The sequence below is a fragment of the Podarcis bocagei genome, assembly GCF_964188305.1.
Source record: "Podarcis bocagei genome assembly, chromosome: 6".
Taxonomy (NCBI): domain Eukaryota; kingdom Metazoa; phylum Chordata; class Lepidosauria; order Squamata; family Lacertidae; genus Podarcis; species Podarcis bocagei.
The window spans coordinates 53249826-53264281 of NC_138130.1; the positions used below are offsets into that span (position 1 = coordinate 53249826).

Below are 14456 nucleotides of genomic sequence, written 5' to 3' on the forward strand. Positions count from 1 at the left end.
GAGCATGCCGGGCACTCCTGTGTTCTGAAGATACTTTAAATCATCCTTATTTTGCAGATCCAGTTCCTTTTCACTTCACAAGCACAACAGGAGCAAAACAGTACCCTAAACTGCTGCATTCCTGTGGATTTCTGCATACGCTTACTTATTTACAACCTATACTGACATGCAGTTTGCAACAGCCATTCTGATAACTCAGGCTGCATGTCAAACTCCACTTACCTCAAGTCAGTATGACACTTCTGAGTATACATGGCTATGATTATGCTGTTCCTAACTATCTAAACTGTCTAAACCCCAGACTGGGAAGGGTTTATATAATATGCTTCCTCCAAGGATGTCTAAAGCTGACCAACTAGCACTCCCTCGAGCACCTTGCTCAAGAAGGGGATAATTGGGACCGGGTGGTAATTGCCATATATAGAATCACAAAATTACCTGAAATTTGGCAGGGTTAATTTCCTCTTGAAGAGCTATCAAGCCTGCAAATTTCATGTACCTAGCCGGGGGGGGGGGGGGAGAGAGAGAGAGAGAGAGAGAGAGAGAGAGAGAGAGAATGGGATTTCTGAAGGTTTGTATTTTTTAATCTGGATCATGTTGGATCATGTCCTGATCAATCCAAAGTGAATTGAGCTGGATCTGGATCACCAAAACAAGCCCCAAATTGAGAGGGGGGGCTTGCACAGTCCTGCTAGAATCTTTCTCCAGCATGGCTTGAAATATATCGGTTCCTTGTGAGAAAAAGGTTAGACATGAAGAGAAATGCAGCAGGCTATAGTAGAAAAAGTTATGACAAAAGCTTAAATTTACCTGAAAGGAAGTTCTGTTGGTTTTAGTGAGATGAATTTCCCCGTTAATATCCATATGATCAGAGTACGAACCCCATTGAAATCAATGTGACTTAAGGTAAGCCTTTACTTTCTTCTTTAGAGTTCCATAAGACTCAGTCACACCTAACCTTTTCTGGCTTCTTTCTATTAAACATGATCTCAAAAATGATATAAATACTAAGATACTAGGAACTAGAACCTGAACATGGAGTTTGATTGCATCTGTAGTCAGTTAAACCACTTTGAGGTTTCATCAGAACTAAGCAATTCACAATAATAAATTTTGTGAAATAAAATTAATGGTTTAGGATTACCTCTGAAGGCAATCTATGTGAACCAGTGCTTGTTGATGGATTGCACAAACTGTAATCTTCAATTCCGAAATTCAGTTGAGGGCCCAACTAGACACGGTGTGGGAGACATATAATATATTCCACAACATTTTCCTTTAAAAAACATTTATACATCCCCGAGAGATCCCAAATTTAATCAGAACAGCAGCTAAAGAGCAAGGAGATGTTTAACCCTTTCTCTGTAGGATGTTTGCTCACTAAAAATCCAGTACATATTGCTAATACCTTACATGTTAAAAAAATCCCTGCTGCCCCTTTTATTAGATGATGGAAATTTTGTATATTTGCAGATTTGAATATTGGCTTTTGCATTATTATGCAAACCAAGGCAAAGGTACTGCAGTGCTGTAAGTGATTCAGTCCTGTTCTGGCAACAGAAATTGAACATATTTTGACATGTACTCATAATGCTGTCAGTAACTTTTCCTTCCTCTTTTATAAGAGAGAAGTAGATACATTTATACCACCCGTTATTAGTAAAAGTCTATCATTCTGCCTGCCACTGTGAGCAGCACTCACATAAAGCTCTATGCATGCACACACATTGGCTGGATCCTGAGTTGTTCCATTAACAGAAGGGCTCTGTTAATGGAAGGGACCTCTGTCCCGTGGAAACATCTGATGGTGAAAGGCAAGATGGAAGCAATCTCCACCATGCCATGTTCTCTCACAGGTCCCAGAGCCAGCTCCCGTGCTGTTCTAGGGTAACCCTATAATCTGAAGACATTCAGGGATTGTAGGAGCCTACAGTGGGAAAGAGGTGAAAATTCCCTCCCTCTGTTCCACCAGTGGGAACATCCAGAGAATATTGTAGAGAAGAGCCATAGCTCAGTGACAGAGCTTGTTTCGTCTGAAGGAAGCCCCAGCTTCAATGTGAGGCATCTTCTGGCAAGAATGGGAATATTCCTCATCTGAAACTGTAGAGCGCTGCAGCAAAACTGTAGACAACATTGAGCTAGAAGGACCAATGGCCCTAGTCAGCACAAGGCATCTTACTATGTTCCAAGCCGTTGTGTTTTAGTTCATACAAGGAGCTCTTTGGTAGCCAAGTGAAAGTGTCATTCTCTTTGAACAGCTTGGCTCTTTTGCCGCATCACAACGTTGTCGTGACATTCCAGACACCATATGGGGGGGGGCTGCTGCTCAAAAAGTATTATTCTCCTTTGTGATTATTGAATCAGGGTTCTCTGGATCCATGCCTATATAGTAATAGGATAAGATGTGAGAATGAAAACACTTTAGACTAAGAGAGCTGAAACCACCAGAAAAAGGATTACATATCCAGTTTGTCATACAAAAACAATTGGGGGAGGGTTCAGTTCCGTCATAAACTACGTCAAGAGACATAAGGCTTACTTCTTAAGCCTCTGCTTGCTTAAGACTGCCTTTAAGCAGCACTTTTAATTCTTGCAAATATTAAAAGCAAAAAATAAAAAGGGGCTTGGGGCTTGGCCTGGCACAATCTGTTAAATGGAAGCTGCCTTTGGGACTCCATGCTTCTCCATCTCTGGGAAATGTAGTTATAGGAAGACCTTACTTGTAAGGTGCTTGTGTTAGAAATGGGAAACCTTAACACTCAAGAACATGAAATTCAGATTTAGGAACATTAGAAGCTGCCCTAGACCAGAACAAAGAATTTTCAGACTTCCCCAGTACTATTCTATTCTGACTCACAGAAGCTCTCCATGGGCTCATGCAATAGGTCTCCCACAGCAAGAGTTGCCACCCCAGATTTATGCTTTTGTGGGGGGGGGGAGAGAAGAAGAAGAAGAAGAAGAAGAAGAAGAAGAAGAAGAAGAAGAAGAAGAAGAAGAAGAAGAAGAAGAAGAAGAAGAAGAAGAAATAATGATGCATTTGTTGTTAGAGCTAACATGGAGAATTGTCTTACCGAAATAATCAATTCAGACTGCAATTCAGTATTTTTCAAAACAACAACTAAAGAACTCCTCTTGAGAGCCCCCTTTATTGTTCCTGTTCTTCTAGAAAATTCTAGATTTGAAACATTTTGTGTATTTCACTGTCTCCCTCCAAGTAAGTATAGCTCGAGTCATCTAGCATCCAGCTGATTTCTCAAGAGTACATAGCAAACCAACGAGTGCAGGAGTATAGCCTGCAGGCAAAGGTAATCCTTGAGGTCTGCTCCTTTTCCATCCGGACAGTTTGGTCCCATCCCATAGGTCATCAACCACCAACTGCCTTGTGGGAAGGATCCCGATTGGGTTTTGTACTTAAAATATGTATTTTTTCATTGGGTCTTGATTTTACTTGTAAACTGCTTTGGTAGATTTTTTTAAACCCACCAATTTCAACTCTGGGATGCATTACGAGCAATAGAATTTGCACAATTTAAATCATATATCCTCTCATTTTAGACATATTTTAGGTTCCACTGGGTATTAGAATGATAAGAGATACTATTATTTCCAAATCAGTAAGAGTAATGAAAATGATAATTAAACTTCAGTAACCTCACTAATGCCTACAGTCCCTTCATTCCCTTTTTCCACAGTGCAGGTAAAAAAACCAGGTTTTCTCAAATGCCCAAAAGAATAGCTCAATAAATCTTAAATTTAAAAAAGTATCTCAAGAAATCAACATTAGGGATAGGAATTGTTTTATTTAAAACCTAACAAATCAGACTGTCAGCTCTCCTTGCTTGTAATGCATCACTGATAATCTCTCCTGCCATCCAAAATGCCTATATAGTAATCCTTTAATTTGAAATAATGCCATAATGGCATCTAATGTGTCTCATATCTTAGAATTCATCCAGTGGCTTAGACAACATGTCACAATGACGATAACTGAATAATTTCTTGTGGTGGGGGAGACTGTGCATGTGTGAGAAAGGATGAATTAAACTGCTTCCTTCCAAAAATATTTTGCTAAACATCCTTTCCATGTAACAACAAATAGTCTTTTACCCAGTTTTCCTCACAACATCTCCATAAAATAGGCATCCATCATAGCTACAGGAAGCTGAGGCATAGACTGCAATCGTCTGCCCATTTATCTAGATCCAATCTCTCAAACTAAACTAAATCTAGATCTCTGGTCAGATTTTTTTTTTCTATCAATCAAATTTTATTGTTAAAATCATAGGCCACAGTATTAAAAAATGCAATCCATTCAAAAAGATGACTAAAAACATCATAAATGTAATAAAGTAGTGAATCTTCTTCCTTACCATGACCAAAACCATTTTAGCATCTATGAATTTCTGATGCAGTTTAGCTGCAACTACAGCAAAAATGGACACTGTCAGCACTATAATAAAGGGTAAAAAAAAAACTGCTATAGAGGCCAGCAGTTAAGCTTTTCTTTTTATTGAAACAAACCATAGTTGAAGTATCAGTATCAATTTTGTCTGGTTTGGTGGTGAAAACCACATCACACCGTTTTTATGTACCCTCATGCGCTATGAATCATCCACCTCTAGATGGCAGTAGCGAGGAAGCACAGAATAAATTTTCTTAATAGGCAAGTGAATGCTTTAAAAATAGATTTCTGAAAAATTGAAATCCTTCTCTTAAAAAATATTGCTGAGGCTATTTCCATAGTGATTTTTTTAAAAAAATAACTTCAGAATCTAATTCCTTTACATTAGGGGGTAAATAGTTCATCAATATTGATAGTCACAATGTAGCTTACGTTTTCTTGTTAGTGGGAATAACCTGTGGCGCTCCAGATGTAGGCAGAATGGCCAACCGTCAGAGATGGTGGGTTTTGGAAGTCTATAAACTTAGACCCTACGGCCCCCAGCCCTGCAATATTGTTTATGCATTACTCCACCACTTAAGAGTACAAGGGCAAAGTCCCTTTCACCCGGACACTGGAGGCAGAAATGGAAAAGTTGGTTTAGCCAAGTTAGAAGGCTCCCTATGCTCATCCTGGAACAGCAACAACTTTATCAAGAAAAACCCGCTGCTAAAATTGTTTGTTGACTCCTTTGGTGGATTTGGAAAGCACGTTCATTTTAATTGTGTTTTTAATGTCAGTTGTGATTACATGATTGTATATTTTTTATATTAAAAAATTCTGGTTGTAAACTGCCCTGGGAAATATTTGTATACTGTTACAATAGCATTAAACAATAAAATAATGTGCATAACACATCATATTTGCATTAATGCCGGTGGTTTTTAAAAGACCAATTCTGCAAATGGAACATATCTGAACATAAACACACTCTGACTAGTTGTGTATTCAGTCCTCTAAATCAGATCTAATTCTAAGTGAGAATTATTAAGCTATTGTTCTGTATTTATTTTGCTGCAGGTAAGCTAGGAGGGATTTTATGTGCTAACACATCAGCACATGCATGGTGGAAAATGAGATTTCTAGTGTTATGTTTTGCGTTATGTTGCCGATTGTCCAATATGCACTTTCTTTTAACAGTAAGAGCTGTGCTGGCCTTTACTTCTGTCTTATTTAAATAAACTGTAATAGAAAAGCTGAGTAACTTTTTAAAAACTTCTGTCCCTTGCTGACCTAAAAAGTCAAAGGAGGCACAAAGTATAGGCAAGCTCATTGGCGGGAGACAGTACCTTCATGCAGTTACAGTATGCCACAATCTGGCTTACTGTGATGTGCGAGCCAGACCATTGAGGGTTTACGATACATATTCCTATGTCTGTCTCTAACCCTACGCATACAGTTAGCAGTGTGTGGGATGTTAATTAACTCAATACTTACTGAGTTTGTGTAGATTATAGCTTTGTAAATTTTGAGGGAGCAATGCAGAGCTTTGGGTGTACTTGCTATTTTTGGGTGCCCCAGTATACTGTTGGGTTTTGTACATTTTTATAAATCCCTTGAACTGTAGACATTGAAAAGTCAAAATTGACCCAAATCAGTAAAACGAATGGAACTAATTACTGTACCTTCAGTTGTGACACCAGTTCCCATGTACCATGTTCAAACTTCTGTTGAGTACATAAAAGGACGAGCACTCTAAACATTTATGTAGACTTTACAAAAATTAAGATACTCAACCTAGCAGTGAGGAACTAGGTCTCTGCATATATGCAAAGTGAAGAATTTGGGTTTTTTCAGCTAGCTTGGATAATCACTAGGACAAGATGGGGGTCATGAAAAAGAAATTCCATCAGGAATGACTGGAAGTATTTGATCTAGAAGCTTGGGTTTCATTTATTTCACTTTGCAACTGTTCCATTTTATTCTTTTGTTATTTTACTAGGATAACTGGTCAAGAGATACAATTTTAGGGGAGAAGCATCTGTCCTTTTTTTACTTTGGTCTTCATGGCAAATGCATTGATAATACCTGCTGGGGTGTCAATGGGAAAATGCTAAAAATAAGAAACAATATATGTGGACTTCTCTGATTACTAGTTTCTAGTTACATTTCCAATTGTAATTCATCTGATCACTAATTTCTAGTTGAAATTTCCAGTTGCTATTCACTGTGCATAGCATAAATAAAGCAAACTAGCTTTACTAACACTAGATAATCAGGAAATGGTGCAATGACAAGCAAATGATCAAAACTCTTGAAGGAGCTATACATTATACACAAATTATTGAATAGGGCCACATGCTCTATCTGCGGCATGTGATAATGCAATACTATAGCAATTTTGAGATGGAATTAATGCCCAAACCAAAGGGAGGCCAGGCTGGAAAGGAAGTAAAAAAAATTCTGGGAAGGGTGGAGTTAGAAAATGACAATTGCATGAAGAACTGAAAAAGAAAAGAAGACAAAGATGCTTCAAAGGTATAAGGCACAAAAGCACAATACAGAGCCGGTGCTGGAAGAAAATGCATCAGCTGACTTTGCTGGAAGCGAAGAAACAGCAGTAATTGTGGAGATACAAATGAAACCTGGAACTTCCTATTGTACACCAAACTGAATAAAAAGGCAATGAGAGTTCAGCTGAAGGTATGGGGAGTTGCACTGCTGTGAAAGATGACTGGATATGGACAGTCCTTCCCCCAATCCTTGCCGCCTCTCCCCTTTCTGCAACTCATTCAGGGGCTGTGCCATGCCTTCTACATGCTAGAATCTACTCAGCTACCAAGATCAAAACCTGTCCTTCTAACATAATCCAGCCCTAATACAGGCATAGCTGCATGGAAGGACCAGCAACACTCTCAATACAGCTTGTGTGAGTCAACTCTCCAAGGCAAACACACATGCCACTATGGGAATAAGATTCATACAGTCTCTACCGGTATCCCCATCTTGCATGTGTCTCCTAATTCTTGGTAATGGCACTAGCATGAGACTATAAGATTGAGGGTTCACAGAGCTCCATCAAGCCCTTTGCCAATTCCTCCAAGTAGACTGAACCTTTATGGGGATGGATTGTGCCCTTAGACTAGTCTAGCCCCAGCTTCAGATCCGGAGTACTGAGTACATATATAACCTGCTTTGTGAACTAAGTTAGACAAAAGGAAATAGTGGATGCAAAACTGTATACAATTTGCAAACTAAAAATAATACTGCCTTTCAATATGAAGGCGTGAGCATTTCATTAGTACCTTGCTATTTCAATTAAAAACTCAAAATAATGTATTCTGCCTCCAACTTTTAATTCTAAAATCCTTAAAATTCTGTGTCAAATGTATCTATGATGACATGTTGATTATAATCATACCTAGCAGACCAGGTCTTAAAGTAGGTTAATTGCATAGGAAGATTTTACTATGTTTACATTTTTTTCTTAAATTATTTTTTAAAGCACAGTAAAGAGTCTGAGGACAAATTATTCAACTGTTTATCATACATAAGACTGCATGACTATAATACAAAGGGCTTGTCTTTTCATTTAACGTTACAATATACACAGCAAGTCCGGACTAGATCTTACAATCTGAACACAGGTATTTAACCTTTTCCATGCTGTTTATGTTTACAATGCACAGAAGTCCTGTAACCAAACTGTGTAGTAAAGCACACAAAACTGGACTGTAACATAACACAGTATGCAGAAGCATTGGAGTTTATGATTTTTGATTATGCAGGTTTAAAAACAGTATTAGTTTTTGGTGCTTGCTAAAGTGTGGCAACCAGCACAGAAAAAAAAAAGTTACCCATATTTGATACCCTTATATTCCTGGACAGCAGTAAGTACTGGATTCCTTTTTGCATTGCTAAGCTCAGTGTTCCATTTCTAAGGTGACAGCCTTTCACTCACCAAACATCTTTGAACTACAAAAGTTCAAAAATACTTTAACTCACATGCTTGACATTTCAGTACAAAAGAAATATGGATCCCTTGATAAAAAAATTGATTTACAAAAATGGTTTAATTCCCAAAGCATTCTTTCACACTTGCACTGTATTCAGCCTCTCTGCTGCCATTGTGAGGACTGGCTTTTGTTTTTGTTTTTTTAGTTTTTTAGTTTTTTAGTTTTTAAAAAAACACCTTTTGTTCAGAAGACCTGACCTAGTTGGTCATGTGAAACTGACCAGTATGAAGTACATGGTTTTCTGCTGAATGACCTTTTTAAAACTAGTTTACTGGCAGAGGTAGATTACTGCTTTTGTTAACACATAAAGGGCAAACAGTGTTAAGGAAAGATAATCACTTAATTACCCCAATCCCTCAATTTTATTCACTGTGTTTTTATCCATAATTTTAATATTTTATGTGGGTCCACAAATTTAGCAACTGCCAAGCTGACTGTGTTATATTAAGGCAGCAGAACCCAAAAATTAGGCACCTGTTAAGTACAGCCTGCTAACCTCAGGTCTCACGAGCTTTTTGCTTTACTCATACTAATGTTTTGGACCTGTTCATGCAATCAAGGTCTTGCCTTCAAGTTTACATTTATGCTAATAAGGAATACAAGAATCAACTGCTGGTTTCATAGCTTCTGGATCTAGTGTCCCTTTTACTTTCAGAAGCCTGAACACACTTATAATGTAACAGATGTTGTTATAGTCTTGAATTAGATGTCAAATCTATCATGTTCAGTACACAGTTTGCTGTAAATGTATTGGCTATGAATTCAACAACAGTTCCAGTTTTGTTTAAGCAATAGTACAGCCATAATTTTCAACTGACATTTAAAAATGGTCTAGTTACACCTTGTGTCAAAGTGCAGAACTGCTACATTATTGGTTACAGACATCTATGTGCTATAAAAACAGCTTTGGTACAATAAATTATCAAAAAAGAAAATAATTTTTTGTAAAATTCACAGCATAATTGTGAGGCAAAAAAGCAGTCACATAAAATTCTGCATTTTTAAAAATGTTCAAGATGAACAGAAGACATCTTTGTGCAGAAGTAATGGTGGAGAAACCACGTGCCCAGAAAAAGCAAAACAAAACAAAAAAAGTAAAAAGCAGGGAGGGACACAGTTGTAGCTATTTCCATCAAAAGCAAACCACTACTCCTGTGACCTTCAACCAATAAGGAAGTCAACTTTATGACACACGCAAAGTGACCTTGCAATACCTTACAATAAGTGGGTCACAAAAGTCTATTTTAAAAGAAAGGCCTCTTGAATTACCCATTCTGTGTTTTCAGCATTAAGGACTGTCTGCAAAAGCATGTCCAAAAGTGATTGCATCTGAAATGGTAGGCTCCTCTAACTTAAGAGTCCAAATCCATAAGGCCAAAGGTTATCCCAAAGACCACCACTTAGACTTCCCCCTGGACTGGCCAAGACCAACCTGTTGATTGCTTCTCAGTGCACCTTAGTTACAAGACCAGCCATATTTCAATACTAGCTGATTGTGGTCTCAAAATATGAGACACACAGAATCCCATTATAATTGCTGCTTTGATTCTCAGTAGGTTCAGATAAGGAGAATCCTGATCACCGCCACTTAGCATGCTCAATGTGCCTCATGAACACCATTACAACCGTCCCTTTTTAAAAAAAACAGCTGAAGACTATATTTTGTAATCTGAAGGTCCCTCTTCCTCACAGTACTGCCTTTTCGTGCTCATGTGTGTTCGGGAAATTAAAATTCATATGACTCTCTCCCACCCTTTCTTATTTTTTTATTTTTTATTTAAAAAAAAAACTCCCCAAAAGCCCATTTATATGATCCTGGGCAGTGCCTTTAAAAAGCTGTATGCAACTAAGACCAACATTTGAACTTTTACTCCTGTTGAATGGGTGGGGGGAAGGAATCTATGACTTGGTTCTGGTAATTAAAATAGGGGCAGCAAGGTGAGACATCACCTCAAAGCTATCTAGGATACGTATCATGGCTCTAAAAACTTTACTGTCCCTTTGCAATCTGTTCAAGTTTAAAAAAATAATCAGCTTTGCCCTTCTGTAGCGGTTCAGTTAGTCTATCTCCTTCTGATTCAAGCAGCTTTGCACTTTTTTTGGAAAAACACCACTTCTATAAAAACACACAAGAAACAAATTTGTTTCAGTTTAGTCACGAGCTAGCCACAGGACTTTGCTGAACACAAACTCCTGTCATGGGAGACTCTTCTCTATCAATTCCCTGCCTCATTGCAAGGTGTCCTTCAGTCATGTAATGAGCAGGACCTGTATTAGCAGAAAATTGGTATGTTGGATGTCCTGCTATGCCAGTTTCTTGGCGTGGATTAGAGTAGACTGTTAAATTGACGTCCATAGCTCCATTTTGTCCAAAGTCCAATGAATTAGCAGCCACTGGGCGGTTCTGATAGGCTTGATTGCCTTGATTACCAGTTGAGGAGGAAGATGTGGAGGAAGAAGTAGTTGAGGAAGACAGGGATGTCATGGAGTGGTGAGTATGAACCACCTCCATAGAATCCTGGGTAGAGGAGCTGTTTGTTGGAGAATTGTAGACCCTTGGCCTGGTCCGGCTACCCAAGGCCTGCTGTCCATGGTGGTGATGATGGTGGTGATGGTGGTGATGGTGGGAGGTGTTTCCATGGTGATGGTGTAATGCATTCTGTTGCTGAGGGGTTACGTGGAAGGAGGTTTCTTGAACTGGATGGGTTTCAACAGTGACTTGTGTAGGAGCTTCAGTGCCTGTCCAACCCAGAGGAGGAGGAAACTGCTGACGAACCTGTTATTAAAAATAAATAAATTAAATCCTTCTATTTTATGTCATACCCTTCAAGCTAAATATAAAAAACTACTTTTTAGACATAACATGTTGACCCTTATTTGATATCTTGCTTGTTTTTTTCAAAGAAAAAATATAAAAGCAAACTTTAGTATGAACATTCAAAAGTGAAACACTGTTGCAATCATAACAGGAGGGAAACAATGTCAGCTGGCATTAATAATAAAACTATTGCATCAATTCTAAATTAAACATATACATTAATATAGACAGACCATACTTCCAAACAGGTATCTAAACAAGTTTGGCATTTGTATACCATAAATTCAAACACAAAAGGGGCAGTAAAATTTCAGATCACAGAGTAAAAAATTAGAAGTGATACACTTTGTTGCACTGATCACTAGTTTCCTTGTTCTGCAATACACTCAAGTTCTAGTTCAGACTAGCAGATCTGCATTTTAAAATGCATACAATGAACATTCACATATTTCTAGGTGTCACAGGGTGGCTTAAATGGTAGTAGTTTAACAAGTTATTGACCTAGAAGGAATTATTATTTATCCTGGCAATAATTTAGGTGTCAAAGTACATAGATAATGAAACAAGCTGCAGATGTGAACAAGGTCATTGCTGTATATTAAGCAAATACTAATCTAAGACCTTGATAACTGATTTGACATTTGCAAAGCCTCATGTGGAAGTTTACTGTGCAATAATCTGGATAGCTCACTTCAGGAATAATGTTGCCAAATTAAGGATTAGAAAAGAGATGCAATTTATGAGTATGATAACATATAAATTGAACTGGATTTGAATGTAAGAGGCCCTCATTTAAATCTCCATACGGCCACTAGCTCACAGAGAGAGGAATTCAATGTTGCGCTAAGGCAATCATTCTGTCAGGACAAACATTTTCACTTGCCAGACAGAACAAGCACTGTTCTGGGAGTTCCTCCTAAGCCCCCCCCCCCCAACTCCACCTGTCAGAAACAATTTCAGAGGGTATGGGTCCTTGCATGGGGCTTCTGCTGGTGGGATTCATTAGCTGAATTACACTCAAAGTGGCAAGGGTACAGCCTACCTTACCAGAAGATGCAAAGGAATTCAGAACAAGAAAAGAGGTAGGAGAGAACAGGCCAGCCTGAGTTATAGCCCAACAAACTGTTATGTGTCTGAAATGACCATTTGGTCAGTTCAATTCTTTGAAATCAGAAGAGTCTGAAAGAGAGAGAGACTTCCTTTCAAGAGTCTTACCTGTGGACTATGTGTTTCACAATCCATAGCTTGTACAGCAGCAGTGAAGTGTCCACCACTATGTCGATGCTGATGTGTAGGATCTGACCGTGCCCTTCCACTGTTGCTTGTCCCAGAAGAGCCACCTTTTAAATTTAAGCAGAACCAATGTATGGAAAATGCTATTAACATGATAATCAAGACATCCATAATGAGTCAAGAAAGCAAGGCCCCATCTAAAAATGAGTTTCTGATATACAGTCCACTAAGAGTTTGCTGTTGCCATTCAAAGGAAACTAAAGCAATGTCTAAAATCTTTAGAGAGGTTTAAGATTAGAGAAAATAACGCCATTTTATTCAGACAGCAAATATTCTGACAAAAGCTTAGGGTGGTATCTAACTAAGTTACTTAAGTCAATTTATTTCAGTGGGTCTATAGTGAGCATGATTAACATTGGATATTTTTAGCTCCCCCCCCCCTAAATGTGATAATCAGAATGTACCTGAGCTTGAAGATGTGCTAGAAGTGGTTCCTGAAGACTGTGACTGCTCCATAGCTGGACTTGTTGACACACTGTTGCTTGTGTTTGTACCTTCATCTGCTGTTTTCTTAAAGAAACTGTGCTGCAGGGCATAATAAGGTTGAATTCGAGTTTTCGGATCATAGTCAAGCATCCTTAAGATGAGGTCTTTGAACTTCAAGTAGTCAGCCACAGTATGACCCGATTCCCCAGCACGACGTCCCCCTGGGCCTCCTGTTTCAACTCCAAGTATATTGTGAAGTTTACGGGTTCCAGGTGGTTTATACTCCTGTTAAGAAATTAGAAATTCCTCAAGCTATCAGTTCTCAAAATATTGTTGATAATATTCTAATATTAAGTACTTTAATTTTACTTTCATTGAACTTAAAAGTCTCTTTGTAAAATGAATATAAGCACCACATATTTTATGATATAATAGTGTGATTTACACAGAATGCTATACCATGGTTTGTTTAGCTGGTGTGATTTGTTTTAACTTCTGAACCCAACCCTGGTTTGTCTTCTGGCCACCAGCCACAATGTAAAGTCATGGTTTGTTATTAGCTTACAAACAATTGTTTGTTTTAACTATGATTGTGTGTTAGGAGGGCAACCAAAATGGTCAAAGGCCTGGAAACGATGCCTTATGAGGAACGGCTAAGGGAGCTGGGCATGTTTAGCCTGGAGAAGAGGAGGTTAAGGGGTGATATGATAGCCATGTTCAAATATATAAAAGGATGTCACATAGAGGAGGGAGAAAGGTTGTTTTCTGCTGCTCCAGAGAAGCGGACACGGAGCAATGGATCCAAACTACAAGAAAGAAGATTCCACCTAAACATTAGGAAGAACTTCCTGACAGTAAGAGCTGTTTGACAGTGGAATTTGCTGCCAAGGAGTGTGGTGGAGTCTCCTACTTTGGAGGTCTTTAAGCAGAGGCTTGACAACCATATGTCAGGAGTGCTCTGATGGTGTTTCCTGCTTGGCAGGGGGTTGGACTCGATGGCCCTTGTGGTCTCTTCCAACTCTATGATTCTATGATTCTACTTCTGAACCCTGCCATATTGCTTAACAACTGGTTATTTAGCCACCTCACCCCAGATGTTTGGCAGGCTCCAAAGGCATGAGGCAAAACCAGCTAGAAAGCACACTAAGCTGCTGACTTGTTTCCTTACTAATGAGATGACTTGTGGTTTGTTGAACAAAGATAACTGAAAGAAACTATGGCTGAGAATTGGTAGCAGACCAATATCAAAAGCCAAATTTGCTGGATCAGGATGGAGGACATTCTTCTGATAGGGATAGTTTCCCACTGGTGTTTACAAGCACGGTCCTGAATAGTCGTCTGCTTCTTCTCCAGCAGACATCCCACTCACCACAATGACCCTGCTTATAGTTGGTGGTAGTTGGGTCAGACTTGCTCTCTCCAGAGTTCTTGTCCTGGCATTTTTTTTCTATAAAGTTGTGCCTCAAATTTGAGTGTGTGGCCCTATAGCATGTCCTGAGTGTTGTGAGATTTCCTCCATTTT

At 38.7% G+C, this 14456-nt stretch overlaps 1 protein-coding gene across 1 annotated transcript in view; it reads right to left on the reverse strand.

The window, feature by feature from the left end:
• Window positions 1-7906: 7906 nt before the first annotated feature.
• Window positions 7907-14456, reverse strand: part of DYRK1A (dual specificity tyrosine phosphorylation regulated kinase 1A) — a 102334-nt gene continuing 95784 nt past the window's right edge. Inside the window, exons 10-12 of the mRNA XM_081198752.1 lie at window positions 12913-13219; window positions 12431-12555; window positions 7907-11173 (exon numbers count right to left, since the gene is read on the reverse strand). Coding sequence (XP_081054878.1) covers window positions 10553-11173; window positions 12431-12555; window positions 12913-13219 — 1053 coding nt within the window. The 3' untranslated portion in view covers window positions 7907-10552. The remainder of the gene's footprint in view (window positions 11174-12430; window positions 12556-12912; window positions 13220-14456) is intronic.